The sequence below is a fragment of the Clupea harengus genome, chromosome 1 (assembly GCF_900700415.2).
Source record: "Clupea harengus chromosome 1, Ch_v2.0.2, whole genome shotgun sequence".
In the NCBI taxonomy this organism is placed as follows: domain Eukaryota; kingdom Metazoa; phylum Chordata; class Actinopteri; order Clupeiformes; family Clupeidae; genus Clupea; species Clupea harengus.
Genome location: NC_045152.1, coordinates 27,470,087 through 27,497,397, shown reverse-complemented (window position 1 = coordinate 27,497,397; position 27,311 = coordinate 27,470,087). Strand labels below are relative to the sequence as shown.

The 27,311-nt window shown below is 41.2% G+C and overlaps 3 protein-coding genes across 4 annotated transcripts in view; 2 read left to right on the top strand and 1 right to left on the bottom strand.

Annotated features, from left to right (window-relative positions):
• On the top strand, positions 1–8,584 carry bpifcl (BPI fold containing family C, like). Of its 2 annotated transcripts, XM_031574329.2 has the most exons (16): positions 1–303; positions 668–793; positions 919–1,030; positions 1,349–1,477; positions 1,656–1,811; positions 4,681–4,744; positions 4,835–4,895; positions 5,026–5,117; positions 5,293–5,469; positions 5,789–5,848; positions 6,137–6,304; positions 6,484–6,551; positions 6,637–6,679; positions 6,788–6,851; positions 7,554–7,630; positions 8,226–8,584. In XM_031574329.2, the coding sequence occupies exons 2-16, from the start codon at positions 700–702 to the stop codon at positions 8,289–8,291; spliced, it is 1,431 nt and encodes a 476-aa protein (XP_031430189.1). In that variant the 5' UTR covers positions 1–303; positions 668–699; the 3' UTR covers positions 8,292–8,584. The 2 variants fall into 2 exon arrangements, with proteins under 2 accessions (XP_031430189.1, XP_031430186.1); XM_031574326.2 differs by lacking the exon at positions 1–303 and having other exon boundaries at positions 369–793.
• A 3,047-nt stretch (positions 8,585–11,631) lies between these two features.
• LOC105910061 (ATP synthase F1 subunit epsilon) lies at positions 11,632–12,457 on the top strand. The gene is made up of 3 exons (XM_012838739.3): positions 11,632–11,783; positions 12,045–12,166; positions 12,328–12,457. Coding segments are annotated over exons 1-3 (156 nt in total). The 5' UTR covers positions 11,632–11,751; the 3' UTR covers positions 12,330–12,457.
• A 484-nt stretch (positions 12,458–12,941) lies between these two features.
• The window catches only part of si:dkey-11f4.7 (piezo-type mechanosensitive ion channel component 2), a 23,960-nt gene continuing 9,590 nt past the window's right edge, over positions 12,942–27,311 (bottom strand). The window contains exons 20-47 of the mRNA XM_042708934.1: positions 26,957–27,200; positions 26,740–26,836; positions 26,278–26,437; positions 25,888–25,977; positions 25,645–25,715; positions 25,404–25,457; positions 25,164–25,276; positions 24,744–24,864; positions 24,304–24,404; positions 23,598–23,792; positions 23,076–23,272; positions 22,378–22,539; positions 21,758–21,955; positions 20,912–21,170; positions 20,523–20,711; positions 19,846–20,096; positions 19,337–19,678; positions 18,889–19,036; positions 18,471–18,685; positions 18,076–18,234; positions 17,597–17,744; positions 17,113–17,301; positions 16,657–16,749; positions 16,205–16,374; positions 15,993–16,109; positions 15,824–15,903; positions 14,813–15,089; positions 12,942–13,741 (exon numbers count right to left, since the gene is read on the bottom strand). Coding sequence (XP_042564868.1) covers positions 13,486–13,741; positions 14,813–15,089; positions 15,824–15,903; positions 15,993–16,109; positions 16,205–16,374; positions 16,657–16,749; positions 17,113–17,301; positions 17,597–17,744; positions 18,076–18,234; positions 18,471–18,685; positions 18,889–19,036; positions 19,337–19,678; positions 19,846–20,096; positions 20,523–20,711; positions 20,912–21,170; positions 21,758–21,955; positions 22,378–22,539; positions 23,076–23,272; positions 23,598–23,792; positions 24,304–24,404; positions 24,744–24,864; positions 25,164–25,276; positions 25,404–25,457; positions 25,645–25,715; positions 25,888–25,977; positions 26,278–26,437; positions 26,740–26,836; positions 26,957–27,200 — 4,696 coding nt within the window. The 3' untranslated portion in view covers positions 12,942–13,485. The remainder of the gene's footprint in view (positions 13,742–14,812; positions 15,090–15,823; positions 15,904–15,992; positions 16,110–16,204; positions 16,375–16,656; positions 16,750–17,112; positions 17,302–17,596; positions 17,745–18,075; positions 18,235–18,470; positions 18,686–18,888; positions 19,037–19,336; positions 19,679–19,845; positions 20,097–20,522; positions 20,712–20,911; positions 21,171–21,757; positions 21,956–22,377; positions 22,540–23,075; positions 23,273–23,597; positions 23,793–24,303; positions 24,405–24,743; positions 24,865–25,163; positions 25,277–25,403; positions 25,458–25,644; positions 25,716–25,887; positions 25,978–26,277; positions 26,438–26,739; positions 26,837–26,956; positions 27,201–27,311) is intronic.

The window sequence follows — 27,311 nt, the reverse complement described above, 5'->3', positions numbered from 1 at the left end:
GTGTGGGTGAGGGTGTTCCACACTGATATTGTTATCTTCAACTTCACTTCGTATTCAGACAAACATAAACCAAGCCTGTCTTATCACCTAAAACTATACACTCTGGATGGTGCCTATAATAGTGTCTGATACATATGTCCGATAAAACAGTTTGAGTGTTTTGGACAGAGGCAAGTTTAGAACTTTGAATATGGCAATTAAAGAAGATCAAGAATGAGGAAGTGTGAATGTAAAAAATCCCCATGAGAAAACAAAAGACAAAAGACAAAAGACAACAGTCACCAGATCGGAGAGCAGACTCAGGTAAGAACACCATGAGTGTTACTCAGATTATTTACAATTTGCACATTGAACATCAGTGGATAGTTAGAGAAGTGTTTAGAGGGTAGGTGGTTCTGTCTTTAGTTAGTCTCCAGACTGACTGAAGACATGACCTTATCCAGTATACTGCAATAAACACGTTTTAAGAACACATACCCTTTGTGAGTCCATGCTTGTGTTTAGCAGCACACATCAGTGTTGGTAGTATCCGGCAATTCTAACACAACCCGTCAGGGACAGCATAAACTCTTCCATGGACGCATAGGACAGAGGACCAATGTCCAGGTGACCTACTTATATATGTGTGTGATATCTATACAACATTCATTATATTTGGGCACACCAGACACATAAGAAGTGACATCGGAGCAGACAGTGATGATGCTTCTCCTGCTACTGCTGCTGGCTCCTCAGGCCTCTGTAGCCCAGCCTGGAGTGAAATTAATGATGTCATCTAAAGGGCTTGACTATGGTGAGCCCTGAAGACAAAAATACTTTAATCTTAACCCAAGATGTAATGTTCAGTTATGTCATGCACTTATTGTGTGTGTGTGTGTGTGTGTGTGTGTGTGTGTGTGTGTGTGTGTGTGTGTGTAGTGACAAATGTAATCACAGGCTGGGCACAAGAGAAACTACTCACCACAGACATTCCACAAATTTCAGGAAAAGTGAACATTGGAATTGGGTCTGTTTACTATGTCGTTTACGAGTAAGTCCCGTCTCTCTCTCTCGCTCATTGGTGTTAGCCTCGGAGGTTTTTGTTAATGTATGTTTATGTGTTTAGCCTGTGGTGAGGATTAAAACAATTTAGCAGTTGCATTGGTTTGCAAGCAAAGCAAGGGTGCTGGAGGATTGAAGTTATATTAATGAGAATATATTATGGATTGAAATACATGAATATATGTTTGGACTTGTGTTGTAGGGTGTAATGGTAGGGTTAAGTTAAGGTTAGGACTGTTATGACAGGGCACTGTTATGGGTGAATGTTGATGGCTGATGATTAAGTATCTATGACTGATTTCTGCAGTATGAAGGTGGTTAAGGTTGATTATCCACAGCCAAGTGTTAAGTTTGAGGAGAACGCTGGACTCCACATGGAACTTTGTGGACTGAGTATAGCTGTAACAGCGGAATGGAGAACTAAATACGGACTCATGTAAGTTAAGTTTATTTTCTATTTCATTCTCCTTGGCATGTGACTGTATAGTTTGTTGTAGAGGGGGAAGTGAGAAAGAGGACCTGAAATACAGCACATTTGTAATACTTTTACTGATGGAATACTAACCCATCTTTTTATCTGTCTTCCACTCCCATACCCTATCTTCCATACATAGTAAGGATGGAGGCACATTGGACTTGGCGTTGTTTGATGTTTGTGTAGAGTCACTGCTACAGCTGGGGAAAGATGACCAAGCACGTTTATCTGTCAGCACCCTGACATGTAAAGCACAAGTTGGCAGAGTATACACAAAGTTTCATGGAGGAGCCGGGTGGGTAACTTGCTTGTTTCTTTCTGAGCATAATGAAAGATATTAACTTATGATTTCTGCACGGCAATTAGTTTGCTTGTTTGTTTACGGCTAAGCAGTGGATGTTACACTTGTTTCCAGTTCCTTTCTGACATGTTTGTGCGTCACTGATGAACTACCACAAACATAAAAGCTCCTTGTGTTTTGCTGGATATGCCTGTCTGAGTCCTGTGTATTGCTGTGCTGCCTGCAATATCGACGTAACCCCATAAACTGCATTCCGACTCCAGAGGTGTTCTTGCAGACACGACAGGGCGACACCACCATACCTGAACCTCACCCTATACAGTCCTTTTCATCCATTTACCAGTTTTTTTCACCACCCATGACTGCAACACTGAAACTTAAACCCAGGCAGCATAATAATTATAATGATAATTATTATGACCTTTGTCAGGTTTTTAGTGGCACACACGACACACTGGAACACACACGTGCATATATGGAGGCGACACAGGACACACACACACACACACACACGCAGGTAGGCCTGAGGTCGCGGTGAATTTATTTTCTGCTTTTTCCCATCCTGGACCGTCCTTCCTCAAGGACCCCCCAGGAGCAGTGGGCAGCTTGTAGCGCCCGGGGACCAAGTGAAGTGAACTGTCCATCTTTGGTCAGGGATGGACATGTGTTCTGTTATTTTGCATTTGCATTAAGCCAGTCTATCATGATTTTAGTCTTTCCTTGGGGCCCTAATCAAACAGATCTGAACTGTGGTTCTTATACACGAAACAAAGAAGGGCATCTTGTAAAGCTACTTTGATTACAAGAGCACATTCATTTGGGAATTACTTGCGCAGAGAGCGAAGTGCCTTTGAGAACAGACCTTTGCCTCATTTGGGTGTGTCTGATCAAAAAGCTAGGTGTTCATTTAAATTGTTTTGAGGAAGGCATTCCGCCACTTTGGCGGGTGTTCCTTCTTCGAAATGTAACTGGCTTCTTGGTTTTCAGTGTCTGGCAAGCATATTCAATTCAATTCAATTTTATTTTCATGGCGCCAAAACAAAAAAAATGTCTCAAGGTGCTTCACAGAGCCCAGTGCCTGAACCCCCTTAAAGTAAGCACAATGGCGACAGGGGCAAGAAAAAAACTCCCTGTAAATCAGGAAGAAACCTTAAGCAGAACCACAACACATAAGGGGGGACCCATCTGCTTGAGGTCTGCCGAGAAGAGATAGAGGGCTTGTGTGTGTGTGTAAGGGGGGGTCACAGTCTGACAGCATATACCTTATGTTCAATGATAACAACAAAATATGTTACCAAATGGCTACATAGACTATGCAGTTAGGCAGTATGTTGTTCTCCCATTTACCGTCTAATAGCATAATGTCAGTATAGGGCTAATAAAAATAGGCCTACAGTGAGTGCAATATCTCTGTCTACAAATGGGATGATTCCCATCAAATATTCCTTCAAATATTCCTGTTTTTACTGTTTACTAAATATAGGTTGTTTTTGCCTAGACGGGCAACTGAAACTAACCTATCTTAAGAGTTGACATTTCACAGCAGGTCAGGAGTGCGTTTTCTGTATAACGACGGAGGCTAGCACTGAGCTATGGTATGACATATCGTTAAACTAACATCTGAAGTGTGGAAATGGCACACCTGCGTCAAAATGGCACACCTGCGTATTTTAAAGTGTATTCTCACCCCCAGCAGTGAGCCTAACTCCGCCCACTGCATCATTTTGAAAGTGGGCAAGTGGTTTAAAGAGGGGGCGGAGTGAGGCTGAGAGGGGGGTTGTAAACTCCTGTGAAGGATGAGTCTCAGTCTCAGTCAGCAAATGAAAGTGAAGCTCACAAGGCTGGGGGAGGTGGGCCGTCCATTTCATGAGGCAGATAAGTCCCAAACGGTTGACTCTATGTCAGCATTGGCCTTGTAAGGTTCAGGATGATTTTAGAGATGGTGTGTTGAGCTATTTTCAACCCATTAAAATGTTGATATTTTTTATAGAAACACTAGCACTGATGTAAAAAAAAGAGTGCAGAGTTAAGAGTGCAGTTACTCTTTATCGAGAGGAAAATCACTGAGACTTGAGATAATTCAACTAACTAACTAGTTAACCACCTCAACTAACTAGATTACTAGGTTACCTAGCATATTCATTTGATCATATAGGCTTAACCTGCCTCAAAAAAATTGATGTCTACATAATGATAGAGAAATGTAAAACTCTGACTATAATCAAGTATGTATGTGTGGTGCTGACCTTTCTGGCTTTGTATGTGTTCTTACAACTTTAGAGTACATATGCAGCTGGAAAGAAAGACTACGCATTCTTCTTTCCTACATCTGCAACATTGCAGATGCAAACGTTGCAAAAAGCATAGTAAGATGACCTCGGACATGGGTTATTTCTGCTGACATAGCGCTTTGGCGTCAGAGAACGCCAACTCCAACCAATAGAAACCTTGTGTGATGTGTTTAACTTTGCTTCTCTCTTGTCTTCCATTGTTATGCTGTTTCACCTGCCCCACAAAGGCTTCACGATACTCTAGCGTCCTATGAGTGCATATGCATATAGCAATTCTTCTCGACTCCTCCCTTTGATGTTGTGTCATTTGCACATAACATCTTATTCGTAATGCACAGATCGTTGCCCTTTCAAATTAGGGCCAGGACTATATGTAAAGGGTAAACCCTAAAATGTACATGCTCCCACATACACTTAAATTTAACATGCTAAACAATAATAAGACCAATAATGTCACAATATGTGTGCTTACACTTCTTATTTTGTTTTGAGATTAGGTGATCTCAAAGTGAAAATCTCAAAGATTTCACATGTTTAAGGGTTTAAGTAAAATTGTGCTAAACTTTCACCAGCATCCTCATCCAAGCCTTTATGGATTTGTTTCCTGGCCACATTAAGGCAATGACTGAAAACGCAGTGAGTACTCAAACACATTTTTTTGTAAAAAGGTTTCTAAGAATAAGTGTGGCCTGAGATTTGATAGTCCTTTGTTGTGATCACACACAGATCTGCCCTCTTTTGGAAAAGGAAATTGTAAACCTGGAGGGAGTTTTAGCAGCCATGAATGGTAATGCATGTGTGTTTTAGTGTGTATGTGTGTGTGTGTGTGTGTGTGTGGGTGCGTGGGGGTATTGGAAAAGACGAAGGGGAAATTGCTAGGCTGAAGTGACTAGGTGATGTGATGCTCTCTCTTGCAGTCACCTATCATGTTGATCCCAGCCTGATCCTGAACAATTCTCTCACAAGTGATCCAGTCATACAGACCTCTGACATGGAAGTGGATTTCAAAGTGAGAATAAAAGAGACGCAATCACATTTTTCTCCCCAGCTTCATGGCATTTTGGGCATATTTACAAATGCAGCAGGCAAAGACAACAGCTCAAACACAACTTTACAAACTTGACATAAATCCTGTGGTCTCCCTATGATATACTCCTGAGTAACTGTATGCTGCTCTGCTGCAGGGTGTTTTTTACAGTGAGTGGAACCCCATGGAACCTCCATTCCCTTCAAAGGACTTCATGCTGCCATGTGAAACAGGTCACATGTTCACCCTGGGCATCTCCCAGTTCTGTCTCAACTCCTATGCCTACGCCTGCCTCACAGCTGGGCTCCTCCAGATCAATGTTACAGACAGCATGGTGTGTGGATGGTTTGGTGGGGGTTGGGGGGGTTTGGTGGGGGTTGGGGGGGGGGGGTGTAGAGACCATTTAGGTCTGTTTATATTGGCATGTTTTTTGTAGCCTGTTCTTGTAGTCATAACACTTATTTGGAAGCTATTTAACAGAAAACGGTACATCGTTAGAAATCAGTTTTCCAAAAGGTAAGGGATGGAAATGGTGTCTCTTAGACATAAGTGATAATGGACAGGGGTTGATAGTTCACAGACAGCAAGACGAAACATATGGAGTTGGACAAGGTGAACTGAAGAAGCCGCACTGCTGTTTTCTTTCTTCCCAGATTCCTCAAAAGTCTCCTGTGCGGCTCAATACCAGCTATTTTGGCCCATTCATCCCACAGGTGAGATAAAGATGCCTTCCTCTTGAGTCCTTCACGTGAGTGTCAGTGACAAAAGCAGTGCAAAAGCAAGAATGATTCAAACTGAACAAGAGGAAGCGATGAAAAGGCTCAGAGGAGAGATGGAGAAACATAACATCAGGAAGAAGGAAAGATTCATTGCCTTCTAATATGTAGAGAAATTGCATTTCCGTACACTGAAATATATATGACATTCATACAAGTGACCATCTGTATGTGTGTGTGTGTGTGTGTGTGTGTGTGTGTGTGTGTGTGTGTGTGTGAGTCCAGCTGCCCAAGATGTTCCCCAACATGCTGATGAAGCTCCAGGTGTTTGCCGATGAGGCTCCAGCTGTTTCCCTCCAGATGGACTCATTGTCTCTGCTCTTGTCTGCAGCAGTCAAAGCCTATGCCATTGACAATACCACCACCCTCCATCCCCTGTTCACACTCAACCTGGTAAGTACAGTATCTCAGCTTCAGATTTGTGCATGTCTGCAAGCCAATTGAAATGAGGGACTACAATATTATTGAGGTACAGTATATGTAGAGCTATCTTTAAAACATACAGTACAATTTCCGTTTTTTTTTGTGTTTCTCTATATACTTGTACAACCATTTACCTTCCTCTCACACAGACAACTCAATTCAGTGGCAAACTAAACATTGCCAATGAGAAGCTGATGGGGAAAATGGGGTTTGATAAGTGAGTCAAATCTTCTAAAACTGACATATTGTGTTTTGGGCACAGGATTACCTTTAACCATCATAAAACATTTCCCCTCCTTTAGCTTGACCTTATCTCTGGCATCAAGTGAGATTGGGACTTTCCAGGTTAGTCTATCGTTTTTTTATGTATAGTTTACACAATGTTTAATATCAGTAAGATTATTTATTTTGTTATGTTATCTAATTCATAACTGTTTGAACCTGATTATACAGACTACGACCTTGAAGAATGTTGCAATCATGGGGATGAAGAATGGTTTTCTTCCAAAACTGAATGGTGAGATTCAAACACATTAATTAAGGGACATATGTGTTCGGGAGATGTTTCCTTTTACAATCAAACAGGCACACAAGCACAAACTATTTAGGGTCGGAGGTGACAGATAGCAAGCAGCACAACCTATATTGGCCAGCTGCTTGGTCCAAACTACGTTAGCCTTAACCATTTCTGTCTGATGGTACAGCCTTCAATTTAAATTGGATCCTGCTACCAGTTTACTAAATGCAGCAAAGGGTAGGGTAATTGTTAGTTCCTTACACCATGGTTGTTGAAAGATTCCCTGAAAAACTAGCATACATCATGTGTGATTGCTGCATAACTGCATGTATGTGATGGTGTCTTTACATGAACTATGTGGGCATGAACTTGATCTACTGCTTAAAATATACTGCACACACTTACCTTCCATGAGTTTGACCATGTTTTGTTAGCAACAAATGTTGTGTTTCCAAAGAAAGAAGGCAGAAAGTGACCAGAATTGACCAGTGACCAGTAACATGGGTTTGATATCTGAGCAGCATGGCAGAAACACATGTACTTCAGTAGAATCATTTGATGCAAAAAAAAATGTCATGTGTCATTCTTAGATAACTGATAAAGGTTAGGTGATGTTTTAGGGATTTGATTTAGACAAAGTAGATTCATTGGACAGAGGTTTATACTTTAACCTAAAGTAGTTTTGTTTTGTTTCTGTTTTAGAGATGCTTCAGAGAGGGTTTCCTCTCCCTTTGATGAAAGGTGTGGCATTGGTGAAGACAGTTTTGCAGGTGCAGAAGGTGGGTTTACAGACAAACTGGTCGGCTGCATCAAGAGACTCAAAGTGGGTGGGTAGAGTAGGGTGCCAGTGAGCTTCAAGAGGTGTGGTGGGTTTGATTACAGGTGAGTATGAGTGACACTACATGTGCTAGATAGGCCAGGAGAGGATGAAGTAAATGAGTGCGTAGCTGAGATTAAACATTAGAATGTAAATAGCCATAAATAATATATAGAATGAAATAGAATATTATGAGAATGGGAATTTGAGTGAGAATGCGGACTGGGACTGCAAGTGCCATCAACATGCATGGTGGGAATAGACAGCATCCGTAGTGAAAGCAAGTAAAACCTAGATAAACTAGTCAAATGTTTCTGTTTTGCCCTAAAAAACATGGAAGCTTCAACATTTCGCAGGAAATTAGTCTACGGAAAGTTCCACTGAATTAATTAAATGACACAAATCAATGCGTTCTGTGAATCGGTGTGATTCAAAATATTGATATCAGTGTGTAAATGGTAAAGAGCACAGATTTGACATTATATGAGAATGGCTCTGTGTTCTATGGTTATATGGGGAGGCTCTGTATCTGACTGTAAATGTGATTTCTTTCACAGGGATTCTTGGCTGTGTTCAGTGATGTGCAGATCAGCCCTCCCTTATACACTGAGGAGGAACTTTAAGGAGAACCAAAAAGGCATTCAAGATAATCCTTCATTTCACGATATAGCTCAGAGTGAAGAGCGGAAGAGTACCTTTAGTATTGTATTATACAATTATATTGCTTTCCCATTTCATGAGTTTGAACTACTCTTACTCTTTCTCCATATCCTAAATATCTACACTAATTTTCCTTGAAAAATTGCTAAATCAAAGCACAAAGAATCATGACAAAATGTCTCATATTGCTGTAATCATGTGACAGAAATAGCAAACAATAATAAATAACCTTTGAAGCTGATTGGTGAGAAGCAAACAAATTGTTTTCATGTTTTTCTGTTAAGTGAACATATACAAAGAAACGTCAATGCCACAGTGTTTACCCCAAGGAACTCCCTGACTTGATGTATGGTCCTTCGTTTTGGTGTAAATATACCAGCCTAAGTTTCCCATTTAGAGGAACCTGTAGGAGACATATAGGGGACCTTTAAGTCGACAAAGTTCTTTAAAACGTATTATGCAGTTTTTTTTCTTTTGTTCTGTTAAGCTAAATTATCTTGTTGGAGAATGATGACTGAATGAAAAGCTTAATAGCGAAGCATTGGAAATATGCTCAAAACCTAATCTAAACATGTGCATGAATTATTCTGAACAGCACAATTATAAAGATCCAGGGACAGAGTTTAGAGTCAGAGACTGGGCAACCAGCATATCAAATTCATGCATGGATACCAGTGATGGTTCGAGTGGAATGGGAGTGTGGTGGAGAGGGACATTTGTTCCCAAAACCAACTTTCATGTCTTTCATGATATGGCTTTAAATAAATTCGATTTTTTTTATTGCATTGTGTATTCCATCTAATTTCCATTAATAAACTCTCTCCAGAGCCAATTTTGAAGCTGAAATATGCTTATCTGCTACAAGACTGCACCACCAGAAGTCACGACTGGGATGGCACAGTAAATAGATCTTCATCGCCACCCTGTGGCAAAAATGGCACAGTGAAATTGCCTTAATTCACAGTGTATTATTAAGTTAGAGTTAGAGAGATCGAGTGGGTTTAAGGGACTTTTTGTTAATGAGAAGCGTTTAAATTATTCTTGCAGAAAAGGAGGATGTTCACTCCTATTGTGTTATAGGCCTAAACATCTTATGCATTTCACAGATAGATAGGCCCACTGGAAAGAATCAGCCATAAGCTTAGCCTGCTGCGATAATAAGAGTCGATGGCTGTAAGTGAGGGTTGTTGGAACAGAGAAGTGAAGCTTTATTTCCTAGGCAAATAGAAATGAACATCTTAATGAGAACATCATCAAGCTCAGTAGAGGGCATTCAAAATACCACTTAGACTGACTTGATGGTCAATGTGAACAGCTGGGCTGCGTTCAGCCCCCGAAAAAGTAGCAAAACGTTTAATTGAATGGAAACGGTGGTGCGTTGTGGTACGCAAGCACAGCTGAGAAGGCATTCTTTTCTGGGATTGTTTGGAGCCTGATGAAATCGTTAAAATACTTGTTTAATTCCTTTTTTCCAACATTTTAGTCTTTTCTTGCATTTTTTAAAGTCTTATGTTGGAGCCACTGTGTACAGTACATTGCGTGACACCTCTGACACACCCACCAAACAATAGAAAACTAGGCCTACTTCAAAGCCAGCTGCACACTATTTTCGAGGAAACGTGCCATTCAACCTGGAAACTGGAAAATAAGGTTACAGCCTACGTCAAATTCTTACATAAATAACATTGGCAAGGATGTTTGTAAAGAAAACTAGCCAACAACTTTCCTAACACAGCCAAACATCAAGCAAGCGCAACACAAAATAAATCAAGACAGCTAAGCTATTACTGACTAGTCCAACAGAAAGAAGGCCAGTTCGGCATCTGACTTGTTACTCTCTCTTTTTCTCTTCTTATCCTCAAACAACGTCTTCCTCTGTTTCTTCGTTGCCTCTGCCATGATGTCCATACAGACAACACTGTGCTAGCTTCCTCTTATAGCTACACATGGGTCACATGGGTTTAGTTGTTGTTGTGTGGGGTGGTGGCACAAAGCATTACGTAGTAGTCTCGTGCCCTGTACCCCAAAGTTACATAGTGTAATACCAGGTGCACCAGGCAGGCTGGTGAAGTGGCACAGACGCCATTCTCCGTATTACAAGTCATTGTATCACCAAAATGATTTTGAAGATGTTATTTTAAGGTGAAATTGTTGCATAATGTTACTTTAAGTAGGCTGTCTAGCCAGGAGGCTAACATTAAGTTAGTCACACAGAAGTAAACTATTAAAGTGGCATTATGAAGGAATTGTACTTCAGGGTTAGGGTTAGCAGTTTTACCTTAAAATAACAGCTTAAAAAAAAATTGGGGTGCTACAATGACGTTTAATATAGAGAATCGCCTCCGTGCCAGGGTCCGTAGGCATATTGCGTTATGTACGTTTGCCTGAAGCCGCCCAGTTACTACTGTCTGCTGAACTAGTAAGTAGCTTATTTGCCGTCTTGCTTTGTCTTGTGTTGCACTTGCTTGATGTTTGACTGTGTTAGCAAAGTTGTTGACTCACTAGTTTGTCATAGTGTCAAAGTCAGCAAATTATCGCAAATTATCGAGGTATCGCTAGGTTTAGCCGCTAGCATCTCATTAGCGATTAGCAATTCCTCCATTGTGCTACTTTAACATCCCAATAACCTGTGCTAACGAATACGACCTTAATAAACAATTAAGTGACTTTTTTGTGCACGGAGCAAAGTACATTTTTCATCTTTGACCACAAACGCTGGCGAGTGATGGCAAACGTACTTCTAAAAGCCTCCCACTTTCCTAATGGGATGTTCAGAGTTCGACAGGCATTCAGGTGTTCGACAGGCATTGGCTTTTCCCAGTCGCTCATGAACACACCATAGATTTTCTAGCTAAATTGAATTAGACTGTAGCTGTACCAAAACACATAAGTAGTTTTTCATTTCATGTATCGGATTTAATTGATACGCTATTTTGTCAAAAAGTAAAATAAAATATCTATCTTGAAGCAGTTGTAAATAAATATTTCAGACATGTAGCTCCATTCACTCTCATTCATTGTAGTACATTTCGATACAATGGCATTATTAGAAGTGAATAGGCTCTCCAAAGACGGGCTCTAGTCGTAACAGACAATATCTACTCACCCATCAGCCTGTTCAAAGGAAGAATGTATTGCACACAGTATAGGATAAATGTAAGCAAGGCAAAGGATATCATTTAATACATTTAATTAAATATGGTTGGCTTTTACCATTTGGCACATCATCAGAATTGGTGATGGAAGACAATGTAATTATTATTCAATCATATGACCATTCTAAAACCGGAATTGTGAAAGGTGAAAATCTTCGACCTCCAATCCACACAGTGGCACTAGTGCACCATTTTCTTTGCCATCTCTTATAAATTGAAAACGGAATAAGAGTCACTTCTGTCCTTGAAGAACAACATTGCAGGCAATATGGTTGCGTACTGGAGACAAGCAGGCCTAAGGTAAGTTAAAAATGAAGTGTATCCCTCTGATTTGGTATTTTATACAAGAGTATGTTATAATGATGCTATGGAGTTGCTAACATTAGCTCAGGAAAAAGATGTGTAACAATTCGGTAATGTTAGCTAGGCTAACATACTATGCTAGGTAGCGCCATGTAGCTCGAAGTGACGTAACCTTAGTCAATGTTACTTCGCAGACATGTTAGACTACTTAATGCTGCCAAACGTTTATAGCGAATATTGACCTATTTCTGTTTTCAGCTACATTCGCTTCTCGGCGATTTGTGCCAGCGTTGTACGGGCAGCCATGAAGCCCGCAATAAAAGTGGAGGCCCTCAAAGCCGCTGAGTCCAATGTCAAAGTACTCCGACCGAAGACGGCATGTAAGTCAATGCGTTGTAACGTTTCCTTACTTCAAACCTGTATTTTTAACATTTAGTAAAGGCAAACAAGTGTCATATTTGGACAAATATCTGGCCTTTAAGATCCTGTCAGCTTCAGATGTAGCGCATGGCTGCAGCTAATTCATTATCTCTTTTGACAGGAGCCATGAAGCTGTTAGAAGACCCATAGCGCGAAACGTTCCCCAGTATGTCTGTAATCAACAAAAGCAATGGAAAATGACATCGTAATTGCTTTTCAAAGATCCACCATTAAATATGTTCTTAAATGTTTTGGCTATGAATACTGTTGTGTTTGTCTCGGCTCTCATACCCAAACTTGTCTCTTCTTCAAATGGAGGTCAGGATAGGTTTTGATGCATATTATTTACACCATAGTCTACATGTTCACGCATAAAAAGGTTTTTATTAAGAACGTAAATCCAATTATACATTGGATGTCAAATAATGCCTAATACAAATGAGGTAAGTGTGTGCACACAATTATTTTGTATGTAAAGGTAGCCTGAGTGTTGTACTTGATATAGAGTTGTTCAGATTTAAAACTATCAATGTCTTCTTGTTGCTCACTCACACACTTGCACAGTAGAGTAAGGGGGTGGATATTTCAGGTGTATGTGGACCAAAATAATCCCTGCAAGACATTGTTGACTGGTAATGTCTGTCAGCACCTCAGCAATTACTCTTGGTTGTCTGTAGTGGGGAAAGTAAAGAGAAACCGTACTAGGTAGTGATATAGCAGTCCTGGGATCTGAGGGAATTTTCAATACATTTTATTTACATAAGGGTCACAATGTATTTCTTTTAGCATAAACGGACACTTAACACCCCCAAACCAGTATCAAGGCAAAGAACCCCCTGCTGTTGAGCTAGCAGGTGAGGCAGGCATGCAAGCAACAGCAGCTATGACCTACACACAGTAGGTCAACATTTGTAATGCATGATTGTATTATGGCAACTACACCCAAAATCAGTAAACGCCCAATATGTAAATGCAGTTAGTGGTTTAAGTATGGGAACTATAGTATGGAGGTGTCAAGACATCTATCAGTACAAGTGCCAGCTATATTGGACTTAAAATGACATTTCATCAGAGAAAATGATTGTGTCTGTCTACACCAGGTATGATTGTGCTGGGCCTTAACACTGAATGGATCTGAGTTGTAGTCATCAGACTGGTTGACATTCAATTGACATCACTGTCTCCCTGAGGCTCTGGTTGTAATTATTATAAACAACCTCAGGAAATTATTAAACTGCTTTTAAAACTTTATTAACATAAAAAAATGTAACAGAATGTGCTAGTTGTTTTTCTTCTCCCTGGTCATCTTGATCATTGTCTCTGGTGAGCGATACAGGAAGATTAGCTTCTCGAACAACTGCTCCTCCAGTTCCATTTCACCTGTCTCGCGCACTACAAAGATGTCAGTGCAAAGCTTGAGCACACGGTCCACACATGGCAAGTCTTCAAACATGATGGAATGAGAAATGCCACTGAAGAACTCTCGCACAAACTTCCCGATCACCAGCACCACAGACATGTAAAGGCCCACAATCCTACACAAGAATAGGGGGGGGCAGATATGAGAGTGATTTAAACAATGATTCAAAATGAATGATGAATAAACTCAAAAGTCATGGAAAGCATTCAGGCATATATATTCAAAAGGCTGGCATCAGTCAGAAAATGTGACGTATTCAATGAAAGCACATTTTATCCATTAATTAAGTTGCAAAATTAATAGATAAGTTAGAAATAATGATTTCTACTGTAAATAAGTTTATGCTTGAACATTTACATTGTCATTTAGCAGACACTTTTGTCCAAAGCAACGTACAAGGGAGAGAACAGTCAAGCTACGAGCAATAGAGACCTAGTGTAACAAAAAAATACTACTTTACATAAGAAATAGCAAAGAAAAAGAAGTGCAGGAATGTAACTGCTGTAAGTGCAAGTTAAGCACTAGTCGAAGTGCCAGTTAGGAAGGGAGGCGCTCTCTGAAGAGTTGGGTCTTCAAAAGCTTCTTAAAGGTAGAGAGGGACGCCCCTGCTCTGGTAGTGCTAGGCAGTTCGTTCCACCAACGTGGAACTACAAATGAAAATAGTCTGGATTGCCGTACTTGCACAGACGACAGTGGCAAACAACGCTCACTAGATGAGCGCAGCATCTAAAAAAATCCTCAGAGGTCATTTGGAGGAGTTTTGTCACATTTGCTGCCTAAACCATCTGTTAAAAGTTGTTTAGGCTATATGGGTAGCAAGTAATAGCAGAAAATGGGTATTTGTTAGCCTAGAGATAATCCACTTACCTCCAACGCGATAATGGTTATTTACAACATGAACAATGTATTCACCACATTGCCATTTTGAATTTAAATATTTCAACATTTTGGATTTCCTTACAAAGCCATTAAATGTTTACATTACATTTGTAAATGTAACACCTGTTTCACATTTTCATAAGTACTGATTTTTCATGTTCTGCTCTTTTGAGTTGTAGGCAGGTTTAATGAAATAGCGGGTGAGCCCTTGTGCATCAGTCTGAGATATCATCTGTCTTCTTGTAAAATCAAATTCAGTCAGTATTTCAGCATTTCTTATTTGTAACAGCTAGTGAATATGTCTTACCCATATCCTGCTAGAAAGTTTAGACTAGAGGGGCTGGCTTTGTCACTGAAGATAATGAGCTGAATGCTGTGGCATTTCATTGGTGGATATCCTGGAGCACACTCCTCCACCACCCACCACTGTGGCCCCGGCCCCTCTGCACTGTGATTGGCCTGCTTGAGTTTGATGGCCAAAGGACGGAAGAAAGCATAGTCCTCAAGGTCATCTGGATCATCAGAATGCTCTTTAAGGATTGAAAAACAAATTTGATTTGCAAACCTTGATGACCTCTTGAATTCTTTATTTTAAAGACATAATTAGATAATTTTACAACTTGCAAATTAGTTCACAGTGTTGTAGATAATATGAAACAAATATCCTTGCTGTTTCACTCATAAAGACACAATTTGTATTTGTAAAAATAATTCAGAAAGTATTCAGACCCCCAGCCTTAAAGCCCCATTCTGCAACAATTGGTATTTTTTGCTAGTGAGCTCCCCCTAAAGTGGCGGAGAGTAACTCATTTTTACACCACTGTCGTAAATACAAATCGTGGCTGCAACATAACAAAAATGTGAAAAGTGAAGGGGTCTGATTTCTTTCTGAATGCACTGTACATGTATGCTGCCTTGGCTAGAACACAGGATTGACAGGCAGATCATTATTCTGATTGGTTGGATGTTTGAGACCAACTATTTTTTTTTCCAATTGTAGAACCTGACCACCCCAGAGATGTGATGTGATGTGATGTGATGTGATGTGGGTGTAGTGACATAAAAAAAACTGTTCTGGGGTGCGTTTCCCGAAAGTGTCGATGAGCAATGCTACGACCCTACTAATCCGGCCTGTGTTATGGCTGTGGTAACCGTGAAGAGAGAGAGTGTTCTGAATGATACTCTCTCCATCATTTAACTACAGAAGTTGTTCAACGACGCTTTCTAGAAACGCCTCCTGAACAGTTCAGTAAGTGAGTGAGACAAAGAGAGATGGAGTGTTGATATTTATCTCATTATGCAAGTGTGTTTGACTTGCCTACAATCAGCCGATGCGCCATCTTTGCCTCTGGTCCTGAGGGCCCTCGGATATACTTAGGCAGCAGAGACTCTATAATCCTGACATATAACACAATATTACTTATGAATCAGAGAAATAAATACTGAGGGTGTGTGTATGTGTGGTGTGTGTATGTAAAGGCACTCACACTACATTGCTGCGATTCCCTTTCAACATCTGGACAATCTCATCTCTCAGCCTGCGGTCCTCATATTTGACAGTATATTCACCCATAGTCTCAGCATTCATGCAGATGCTGGTATTCCTGTTGTCATAAACACATGTATTAAGCCCCCGAGTCAAGACCAACACACTGACAGTCTAAATGTGTGTGTGGTGTGTATTTGTGGTGGTCTATACCTTAATAACGTCCAACGCAGTGTGATGTAAATATGTGTAGAGTTGCTCAGTTCATGTATCATGGCAGCTCTACTGGCTGGGCTGATGCTCCACTGGAGACTAGCATCACTCTTTACCTTTGCCACCACAATGTCTTCAGGCATGTAGTTCATTAAGAACTGCATAGCAGACTGTGGGAATGGGGAGGTAGTGAGAATGACCGTAGGACACAACACACAACAACAATGCAAAAGAGAAAGTACTGAACACTCATATGGGAAGATAGCTGGATAGACAGATCGAGAAGGAAACTGACAGAACTGTGGTTGCTTTAGTTGACAATATAGTTAATAGCACATGGTCTGTACCTGACTATAATGGGAGGATTACAACATGCAATGGGTGGGATTACTATAAATATGTAAACAGAACATTTTTCAACTTTTATGCAATGTGTTGAACTGATGAGTTACCGGATGAGTGGCGTAATTATTGGTCAGTCGGTTGTAAGCAGCTCCTGAATATGGTATTAAATTCTGCTCCTGGGCACTCATGGAGAACAGAGGCTAGAGAAGAAACGTTATTAATGAATACACACAGGATGTATAAATATCTTTGGAATAACGCACAGTAGAAGCATCAATAATTCCTAGAATGTAACATGCTGCATTAAAATGCGTGTCACATGCACAGTCACACTGCATTTGATAATTTGTGGGTATAATTTATGAGCTTGGAGTTGTAAGTCAGTTTAAACACAAAACAACATTAACTATAAGAAGACTCAAATAACATAATATAAATCCAGTGCTCCCAACTGTGCTCTGGCCCTGGTTTTCCAGTGCATGAGCAAAAACGTGTTACATAAGCATGACCATAGAGGCACAAACAAACAAACAGAAAGATGCCATTTTGAGAGTGGCAGTTACCTCATATCCTGCAATGCTAAGCTGAATGGAAACATCTAAAGGCTGATTGGTCACTCCAGCCACAGATTTGACCAATGACATGAAGAGTAGAGGGAACCAAACAACCCAGATAAGAAAGACAATGATGAAGCCTCCCATGCCGTATTTCACCAAGCCCTTCTTCTTCTGGCCAGGAACATGTGGATATTTCTGAAATGTCACAAAAGCTAATTGTTTAAAGTCACAGACTACCTTAACCCTAATAGACTGAAAACCTACAAATGACAATACCGTATGGCTAATGAGGCAAATGGCATAAGGTATGGGAGCTCATTATTAGCCCTGCAGCCCTGTGACATTCTCAGACTTTATTCCAGGTCTCCAAACATCTATCATTATCATCTGAATACATTTCTTTGTCAGTATTTCATTTCACAAATGCTTTAAAGAAGAAGACGTATTGTGTTGTTGGACTTCTGAGACTACCTTACGGCTGCACACACACCTTCTCTGACTCCCTCCAGCACTTGAGGATAAAGATATTGGCATAGATGTCTTCCACACAGATCCAGCTGGACAGGCTGAGGGTGGTGTCTGTCCATACCCAATCCATTACAGCACGGAGCTCAGTTAGGAAAGGAACCATTCGGAACCTGTTGAGGGTGACAGTTGATTTCAATATTAGTTGAAGGAAGGTTCTTTTTTCTAAATCGTCTTGTCTCAAGTGGTATTGTACATTTGGTGAAAACAAAACAGCCTCCTAGTTTCATTACCAGCAACGCTATAGAATATATATACTTCTGACACTAAATAACACTAAATCTGGTTGTTGTATCTACACAGTCAATGAGGGGTTGAGACAACCACTGAGAAAGCACCATGGACATATCATTTTGATATATGGATATCTTATTTAATCAGCATGATTCAGGTATCAACTTATTTTCCTAAGGCTCACTGCACTAGAGAGGATAACATGCTTACCCTTGGAAAAGGAAGAGGTTAAGGTAGTTGTAATTCTTAGTGAGGAAGTTCCCAAGAACTCCGCTTGGGTAACCACACTTGATCTGATAGGCAGACAGGCCAAAGTAGATGCACTTCACAAAATACCACAGCTGGGCAACAAAGTTCGTATTGAATCTCCTAAAAGACAAAGTAGACAATCCAAAGCCAAACATGATGATTTCTGATGTCTTGTGTACCTCCGCCAACCCACATTGATGTGCACATGACCACATTTAACACGATCCAATGGTATCTGTACGCTCAGTACCATAAAAATGTTTCACTTTCTGGTTACAAAATGAAAAACTGGGTGAATGTGTATATGGTAAAGTGAAGCTCTGAATGTATAGAAACATGTCTGAAGAATTCCTGACCGTTCTGTCACCCCAGGCAGTATGAAGAACATCCAGAAGTGGATCCCAAACACCAGCACAACCTGGAAAATACACTTTCCAAAAAGGGTCTTGCGAAGGTACAATGCACGGTCCACCACCATGGTACCAAACTGGATGAGCAGCATCACCAGGAAGGCCTCGGGGACCTGGTCGTCTCCTAGTGACTCTGAGATGTCCGCTGCTGCACTGTGTTTCTACAACCAGACAAACAAACAGCAACGGAAGAGAAAAACCCAACCCAACTAAATGAGGGAATTGGTACGAACAGGCCATAAGACATCAAGGAAACATTCAGCTCGCAGTGTCCGTGACTATGCATAGACCGTCTGTTTTACATTTGTTCCCTCATCAAGTCAGTTATTCAGAATGTTGCCTTTAGCAAGTTAATGGTACTCACCCCAAAAGCCCCGTAGCCAAAAATGATGACTATGAAATTGACTACATCAATCAGGAACATCATGGCGTAGACATCACACACAGGACTGTACTCGGGGTGGATGATGTCATAGAAGAACTGTCTTATGGGTAGGTATATGTGTAGGGCACTGAGAAAACACAGTGAAGGAAGGAGTGAGTCGATTTGTGTCCAAGAGCCTTGGAGCTGAGACATTATAACTCCACCCTTAATGTTTAAAAAAGCAGTCTCAACAACAACAAAAGTATGTAAAATGTGTACACATGTGTATGAGATATACTGCATCAATATATTTGTATTGTAACCATTTTTTTATTACTTACTTTTTAAAGGGAATGTTTGAGAGTCTGTATGTAAATTATCACATCTTTACATCTGAATCAAAAGGTGTCATTGAATATACAGTACATGTGTCTGTATGCAAACCTACATCTCAATGACAGCAGCTTTGACCACCAGAGCCCTCTCTCTGATGTGCTGGCGCATCCTCTGTTTGCGGGTCAGGGGCACACGGGGAACCCGCTTCTTCCTCTTAGAACGGCGATTCTTTGACTTCTGACCTCCTGCAGAACCGAACGAAAAATCAATCCCATCTGAGTAAGACAAGGAGATTTCCTGATGACATGATGGTGAACACTTAACACCAGCATTTGCCTTTCGCATTCTTTGCACATAGCAGAGGATGTTGTAAAAAAACAAAACAAAAAAACTAAAAGGACAGTGAAAGATACTATATAGGACATACTTGTTTTGTAGCATATTTTTTTTCAGACTCATGATTCATCATTTCTAGATATACGCGGTTCTTGCACGGTGTGGACCGTCCTAATGGAGGGTCATAAGCAGCCACACCGCTCTATGTATCAAAGAGTGATACTGGATTGCAAAGACATAATCTAGAGGGGCTGCTGTGAGTTAAATACACAAACCCCAGCTAACACTGCTGAGACTGAAGACACACCCTGCTGCTCTGAGCTGTTGCCTTTCCCCCATCTGTGGAACAGGGAGGAAGTGGTGGACGCCTGCATGGGGAGGAAGGGCAGCCGTCTCCGTGGCGCCGGTGCATCCTCACCCCCTCTTCCTCCTCCTCCTCCTCCTCCTGCATTAATCTTATTCTTTTCATTCTTCTTCTTCAGCTTCTTGAAGAAGTCAGGCATCTCTACCTCCTTGTTGTCCCACAAACCATGGCACTGTTGACAGGTAAAGCAGAGTAGGCATGAATCATCTGCTACGCTCACAGTCCAGAACAATGACTGTAAAAAGCATGAACAGCGCGGCGTCATGCACTTATGTCATGAAGAAATAAAGCCAAAAATGATCGGCCAAACTGGCAAAAATACAGCCAGAGTCTGTCCAGTAAGAGTTTTAGCGGCCAGAGCCTGTATAGTAAACAGAAAATGAGTCCAGGACTGACCATACTTGGTTAAATCTCAGCTATTTTTTAGTTCCTTCTGGTGGCTTGACCTTAGACTGTGACTGTGAGAGTGTACGCTGTCCATGATTTTTACAGATTGTTTCATACTACTAGTATGTACTACTACTATCAAATAATACTATCAAATAATCACTTTTCTTGTATATAGGTATAAGTAGACAGATCAGAGTGGTAAGTTTGCCTTGAGAATTGACCGATGGAAGAAAAGTGCCAGCAGTTGCAGCAGGTCAAATAACACATAGCCATCCTTCTTCTCCACACCAACAATGTTGGGCACTGCAAATGGCTGCTCGGCATTGATACCACGGTAAGCAGAGGTAGTCCATGGAAAAAACCCAAACTGGCAAAAATACTTCACCACCACGATCATCTGAGAAGACAGAAGTAGTTTGTCAAACAACAAACAATTACATTCAAAACGATTTCAGTCTAATTACTCATCTGTCTTTCTACATTCCCAAAACAAGTTCTCCATCATATTATGAGTACATCATGTGGTAAATATGAGCATGTTGAATGCTGTAATAAATACCTTTTATAACTGTAAATACTGCAATCTGCAACGCTAACCTCTGTGTAGATGATGGCGGTCATCCAGAAGCGTTTGGTGGGCCGTGGGACAGAGAGCATGGCCCACATGAAGATGAGGATGGGCAGCAACAGAGACAGCAGAGAGGCCGACACCATGTGGTTCAGGATGATGACGAAGTAGCACAGCATCTCTGACTGAGACACCATAGTGTTGTAGAGGGCCAACATCAATCGCAAGGGCCGGGGGAGGGAGTGGTAAAACTTATCAGACTCCTCGATCTCCGGGTTATGAAACATACTACCCACAGAACAGGCAGGAGGAGAACAGGCAGGAGGAGCAAGGGGAAAAAGGAGGCAGAGAGAAAAGAGAGCAGAGAGACTTAAGAGTGACTCAATGACAACACCATTTGCAAGTGATTCTGGCGTAACCCATTGGAAACTGAATTATTACAATGGAATTCATAAGTTCTTGTTAATTGATCTGAGAGTTTGGAGGTATGTTATTTCTGACCTGCATTTCTCTTTGTGGTGGGCTGTAACCACAGACAACCTGAATTTGCGCAACTGTAATTGACTGCAGTGGAAGCTAGTAAATTGGTGTTGTACCAGAAATAGAACTAACTAACTAAATATTCTCAAATTGCGTACTGTTTGTACTGTACTGGTAAGACTATCTATTGATCATCTTCAGTACATCTTCTTATCTCTGACAATACATAAGAAACATTCCTTCCCAGAGCAGCTGTGTTGCAGAAATGACAGCTACTTAATAAAAGCTTATTTATTTTTCAACACCGAACATCCTAAAGTTCTACATAATATATAACATTGCAGGTTAAACAGTGTTCAGAGCTGTGGCGCAGTATAAATGTAAATGGACCTAACTCATTAAGCAGCAGCTCACTGGCTGTCAGGGCTCGGGTCGTTTCATTCAGGGGAGCAGGCTCTGGGGTGGCTTCACCCGGGTCCTCCTCTGTGTCTTCGTCACATGACTCCAGGCACTGCTCCATCTCCTTCTCTTGTGCATGATCCTCAAGTTCTTCCTCCATCTCTTCTTCTGCCTCACTCTCTTCATCTACAATACTGATAAAGAGAAGGGGGGGAAAGAAAAGGGAGAAAGACAGGAACACAGATAGAAAGATAGATAGAAAAATAGAGAGAGAGAGAGAGAGAGAGAGAGAGAGATTGTTGAGAGAAATGTCAGCTCAGAATTAGAATAGTGACCATTTCAAGCCAGTGACACAAGCTGCAACAACACAGGTCACACAAACATGTTGTCACATAACCTAAGACACAAATGAAATGAGGGTAACTAGTTACAGACCAAAACAAACAACACCTATGGCCACATTGTATTAATAACAATCAGATCACTAATCACTAAAGTTACACTGTTGTAAACTGATTGTAAAGAGGTCAAACCATTCATTTGCTTCATTTTTCAGTCATGTCCTCCTTTAATAACTACCAAGACCTATATGAAAGACATTTCAAGGAACACTTACTCTTGAGGAGGTCCGTCGCTGTCGAAAGAGCTCAGGTCTATGTGGGCTGATTTGAGGAGCTTGCGGCGAAGCTCCTGGCCAGTTGTCTGTGGTGGAAGCGGCTCGTCAAGATCCTCCAGAGTTGGCTGCCGCGAGCCCAGCAAGGTGTCATCAGTGAGACAGCTGAACAACAGAGAGGCAACGAGGGAGGGAAAGAGAGAGAGGATGATTAAACATCACAGGACTCTTCAAACTGAAATAAAAGTTTTTCACACCAATATGGTGAGAAGGATGAAGACCAAAGCACTGACTCAGTGAGAAGCTCAGAACAAATGAATGAGGGATGATATAACAGTGTGAATGGTGTAACAAATAATGAATCAGTAAATGAACATGAGGAGGAACACGTTCAGCAAACAAGAATATGGATTATCCCAAAGTGTGCATTTGTCCACCTACTATCACAGGTCTACCTTCTTCATTACAAACACACTTCAAACAACACTACTTGATAAAGGGGAAATATTTTTCTTAAGCTCCTCTTCTGCTTGCTGCTTGTGTGTGTGTGTGTGTGTGTGTGTGTGTGTGTGTGTGTGTGTGTGTGTGTGTGTGTGTGTGTGTGTGTGTGTGTGTGTGTGTGTGTGTGTGTGTGTGTGTGTGTGTGTGTGTGTGTGTGTGTGTGTGTGTGTGTCTGTGTGTGTCTGTGTGTGTGTGCAAACCTGGACAGGCTGCTCCCCCAGGAGAATTTGGAGTTGGCGCTCTGGAGTTTGGTGTATCCGCGGGGTGAGCCCGGCAGAGGTGGGGGGGAGGCAGGAGGCCCCAGCTCTTCCTGCTGATCCAGTGAGGCCTGTGTGTTCTGTCTGGACATCCAGCTCTGGTAGAACTGCCTGATGCTCTCGTGGGTTACTTCCCTCCCCTGCCAACAGTCAGAACCAGAACCACACAAGAAATGGGAGAATGCCTTTGAGTTTGTGATTATCCTTGTATTATTAACCTACTTAGGATGACGACATAATGACATTGTAGCAATCTCTCCGGGGTTTACACATACCCTTGAATGTCCAGTATGTGCCTGTTAATATTGATTTGTTACTTTGAACAAATGTGTCTGCCAAATACCTTAAACTTAACATACTCATTTTGTCTGTGTCTGTCTGTCTTTCAAGGTTACATGTTTAAAATGTGTCAACCCTAATTATGAGATGAATACAACGTTTATGATGGGATATCGAATACTGTACCTTATTTTGTTGTTTGCTCAGTAAGGCCCTCTCGTTACACAGCACTTTGGAAATGTCCTGATTGTCCTTACAAAAAGAGTTCAGTCCTGCGGTGAGGTCATCGATGAGGGACAGGAGGAAGACCCACACTAACGTCAAGGAGCTGATGAGCCGCTGAAATATGTTCTCTAGTGGGGGAGGAGGAACCAAATTTTCCTTTCAGTGGGACTGTGTTCTCTCACATTTAAATCACACTCAGATTTCCATAAACTCACTCACACAAAATGAAACCAAACTTAATTTTTCAGTAATTTCCTTATATCTGCTACTTAGCTTAACTGCTACTGAAGTAGTGCAGATATCTAGTTGTTTTCATTAAGAAATAGCCATGAGCAGGTTTTTAGAACATCAACACAATCTGTATTTGTGACACCGTACTAAGGAAGATAGCTTTGTTCCAAAGTAACATAAAAACGTATCAATAGTTTTCTCTAAAGCAACATGCTGGAACCAAAGATCAAAAGCAAAGACAGTTCAGCAATCTCAAACACAGTGCAAACAAAAGAAGCAATTTGGAAAGAAAGCAGAGAGCAGTTGGAAAAATCAGTACACCTTTCAAACTGCAATGAGTCAACAAATAACTGTGAGCATGTTTCAGCCGAATTCAAAACCAAATTTTCAGGTTAAAGTAATTTCAAAACAAGAAATAGAAAAAGAGAAAATGAGCGGTCAGCAATAAACTCCTACAGCCACACAAACCTTCTTCTTCTTCTTCTTCTTCTTCGTTCTCCTCCAGCTCATCTTCACTTGACTCAACTCTTTCCAGTCCTGAGGTCAGGGGTGAAATTCATCATCATATTGACGTCATTCCTACCGCTAACTCAACTCACATAGTGACTGACCCAGCAACATATTAGCATTTAGCTTTGTAATTCTTTTCAAAGCCGTTTACTAAAAAACACCAGATTTCCAAGTTCAATATATTAGTTCCAAATTCCAGTTTCATGCCCCAGCTAAATTGCCGTTTGTAAAAGGCTGACTTGTGATCAATCATTTGGACATAGACATGTCCCTTGCTTTGTCATTGCCCATTGTAATGTGAAGATCCATTAACAATAATCTAAATAAAAATAATAAACTAATAACAAGAATAAAAATCTTCAAAACCTTTCTGCTTCTGCAGTTCTCTTCTCGCACGGCGCCTCTCCTCTTTCTTCAGCTTGGATTCTTCTGTCTTGTGGCCCTTAAGGGCCGTCTTAGCACCAGTCACCCAGGCCTCATATGCAAGCTGAACACAGATTATATGTACTGATGATGGAACAATTTTTTGGGGAAAAGGACCATCCTGGACCTGTATTGATTATACCCTCAGCAGCTTATCAGGCAACATTACAAGAAACATTGTTTAATTATGGAATTCTTTATTTAATGCTTATGCGCCTTTGTGTTAAATTACTAATGTGAGCTGACATTTATATCACTACGTTTTTGACATTCACGTTGCCCAGCCCAGTGTGACATATACAGTATGTCAAGTTTATGAGGTTGGAGAAAATAGAATACATTAAAAGGAGAAATTCTCTAAACCTGAAAAGCAGATTTTTTCTTGGGAGGTGTATCTTCCTCTGTCTGCTCCTGTGTCTCCTCCTCATCCTCCTCACTGCTACTCTCAAACAGCTGATAGCCACAAGAGTCTCCAACTGCAATACACACACACGCACGCACACACACACGCACACACACACGCACACACACACAGGAGAAGCTGTACGAAAGGCTCCTATTGTATTATGTGGGCATGAGATTCATGGTCATGGCAGTACTCACCACCAGGTTGAGAAACCCAAGGTCTCGACCATTTCCCACTGTCATTGTCTTCCCCTGGAGAACATATCATATTGTCCCAATCTTACTATGTAATTATCATTGCTATTATCTATTATCTGCCAAATCAACCATTAACACCTACACAAATAGATAATTTCAGCTGATGATCATCACATTCATTCTCTTAAAGGTTTACTGTGAAAGTGTTTCAGTAACAGTCAGGTCTCTGTGTTTGCCAAACCTTTGGGTTCCAGGTCTACTGGCAACTCTTTCGGTGGACGACTTCGCTGTTTGGATTTGATTTTCTCCATCCTTTAAGATGGGGGGGAGCATACCATTACTGATGACCAAGCAATAACATGATGACAGACGTAATATACTAGCATGCATGATCAGCTACTACATGTGGTCTCTTCCACACTGCCCTGACAATGATTCTGTAAACTGTCAGCGCACAGGGATATGTAGTTGATTGTTTTCTCACGATTTCTTCAGTGTCTCCACAGATTTCTGTTCCATTTCCAGTCGGGCTGCAACACGCTTCTTCACTTTTGCTTCAAAAAGCTCAGCTCCCCTTAGAACAGAGGAAGAATGAGAGCCCGCTACTCAACAGATTACCTGCCATCTCAGAGTTCCTAACGTGTCATAACATCAGAAGCAACTTAAACAGCTTTCCAACAACTCAAGACCCCTGAAGGTAATGTTATTACGTAGGTAGACATCAGCCAGTGTCATTAAGATGGTCGGATTATTCCCACTGTTCTTGGCCAGTGTACTGTCACTGCATTAGGGCCCCTTGTGTTCACCCAAGAGTAAATACAGAGAGTTTCAATGACCTGAGGGTGAGGATCTTTAACATGAGATTTATAGTTACCTGGAGGCAAGGACTTTAGAAGCTTTGAGGTCAGAAACCACATAGAGGAAGTAGTAACTTAGGAAGATTCTTCTCTGGACCAGAAGGACAGCAAAACATATTGCATCCCAAACAATTCCTGCCTCTCCCTCTGGGAGTTCACACTCATCATCCGGGGCAGCTGACACAAACACACAGAGCACAATAGTACAATAACATCACAAGGACATAAACACAATATATTTGCATTCCCACACATGTTCACTACCCACTTCTTAAAACCCAGAGCTCTAAACTGCATGAACCAAGACTTACTTGCTCTGTCCTGGAATACGTTTCACAGACTAGCAATAGCTAAGCGTACACTCTGATTCCCATATTCTTAATCTGGTGTCGGCTCTAACCCAACTATACAAAACGAATAGAGGTGGAAACTAGAGAGCACTGGATAATAAAAAAAGACCCAGGTAAGGTCTCACTCACGGATATGATATCCTTTAATGGTACAGACCATGCTAAAGGCCTGGATCAGCCAGCAACCATTTCTCAGCAGGCTGTCAAGGTACGCACAGGAACCGAGCTGAAAGTACAAATAGAGTGTGTGTGTGTGGGGGGGGGGGAGAAACAGAGAGAGACAGTTAGGACTAAATATGATCCGTCTCCAGAGATCAAACAAGAGCAAGATGACCCGCACACATACAGATAGCATGTTCTTGAGGCAGATGACCACACATGTGTAAGCAATGAGCCAGTCCCACAGGCGAAGCACATAGCAGACAGGCTGCATCAACAGGGAGCCTCCGAACAGCATGAAGTAGAAGCAGCCCAGCAGGTAGCCCAAGCAGAACACATTGATGCGTGTTGTCCCTGTGATGAAGATGAGGCACAACACCAGCCAGAAGAAATAGCTGAATACAAACACTTTCACCATGTCCAGGTAAGACCTGCAAAGACAGACACACACCATTACTTGATTTCATGAGGGTGAGTTGTGCTCCTTGTGTAACCTGTCTAGTGCTAGTGCTAGCAAAGAAGCTAAAACCCATTAGCATCTG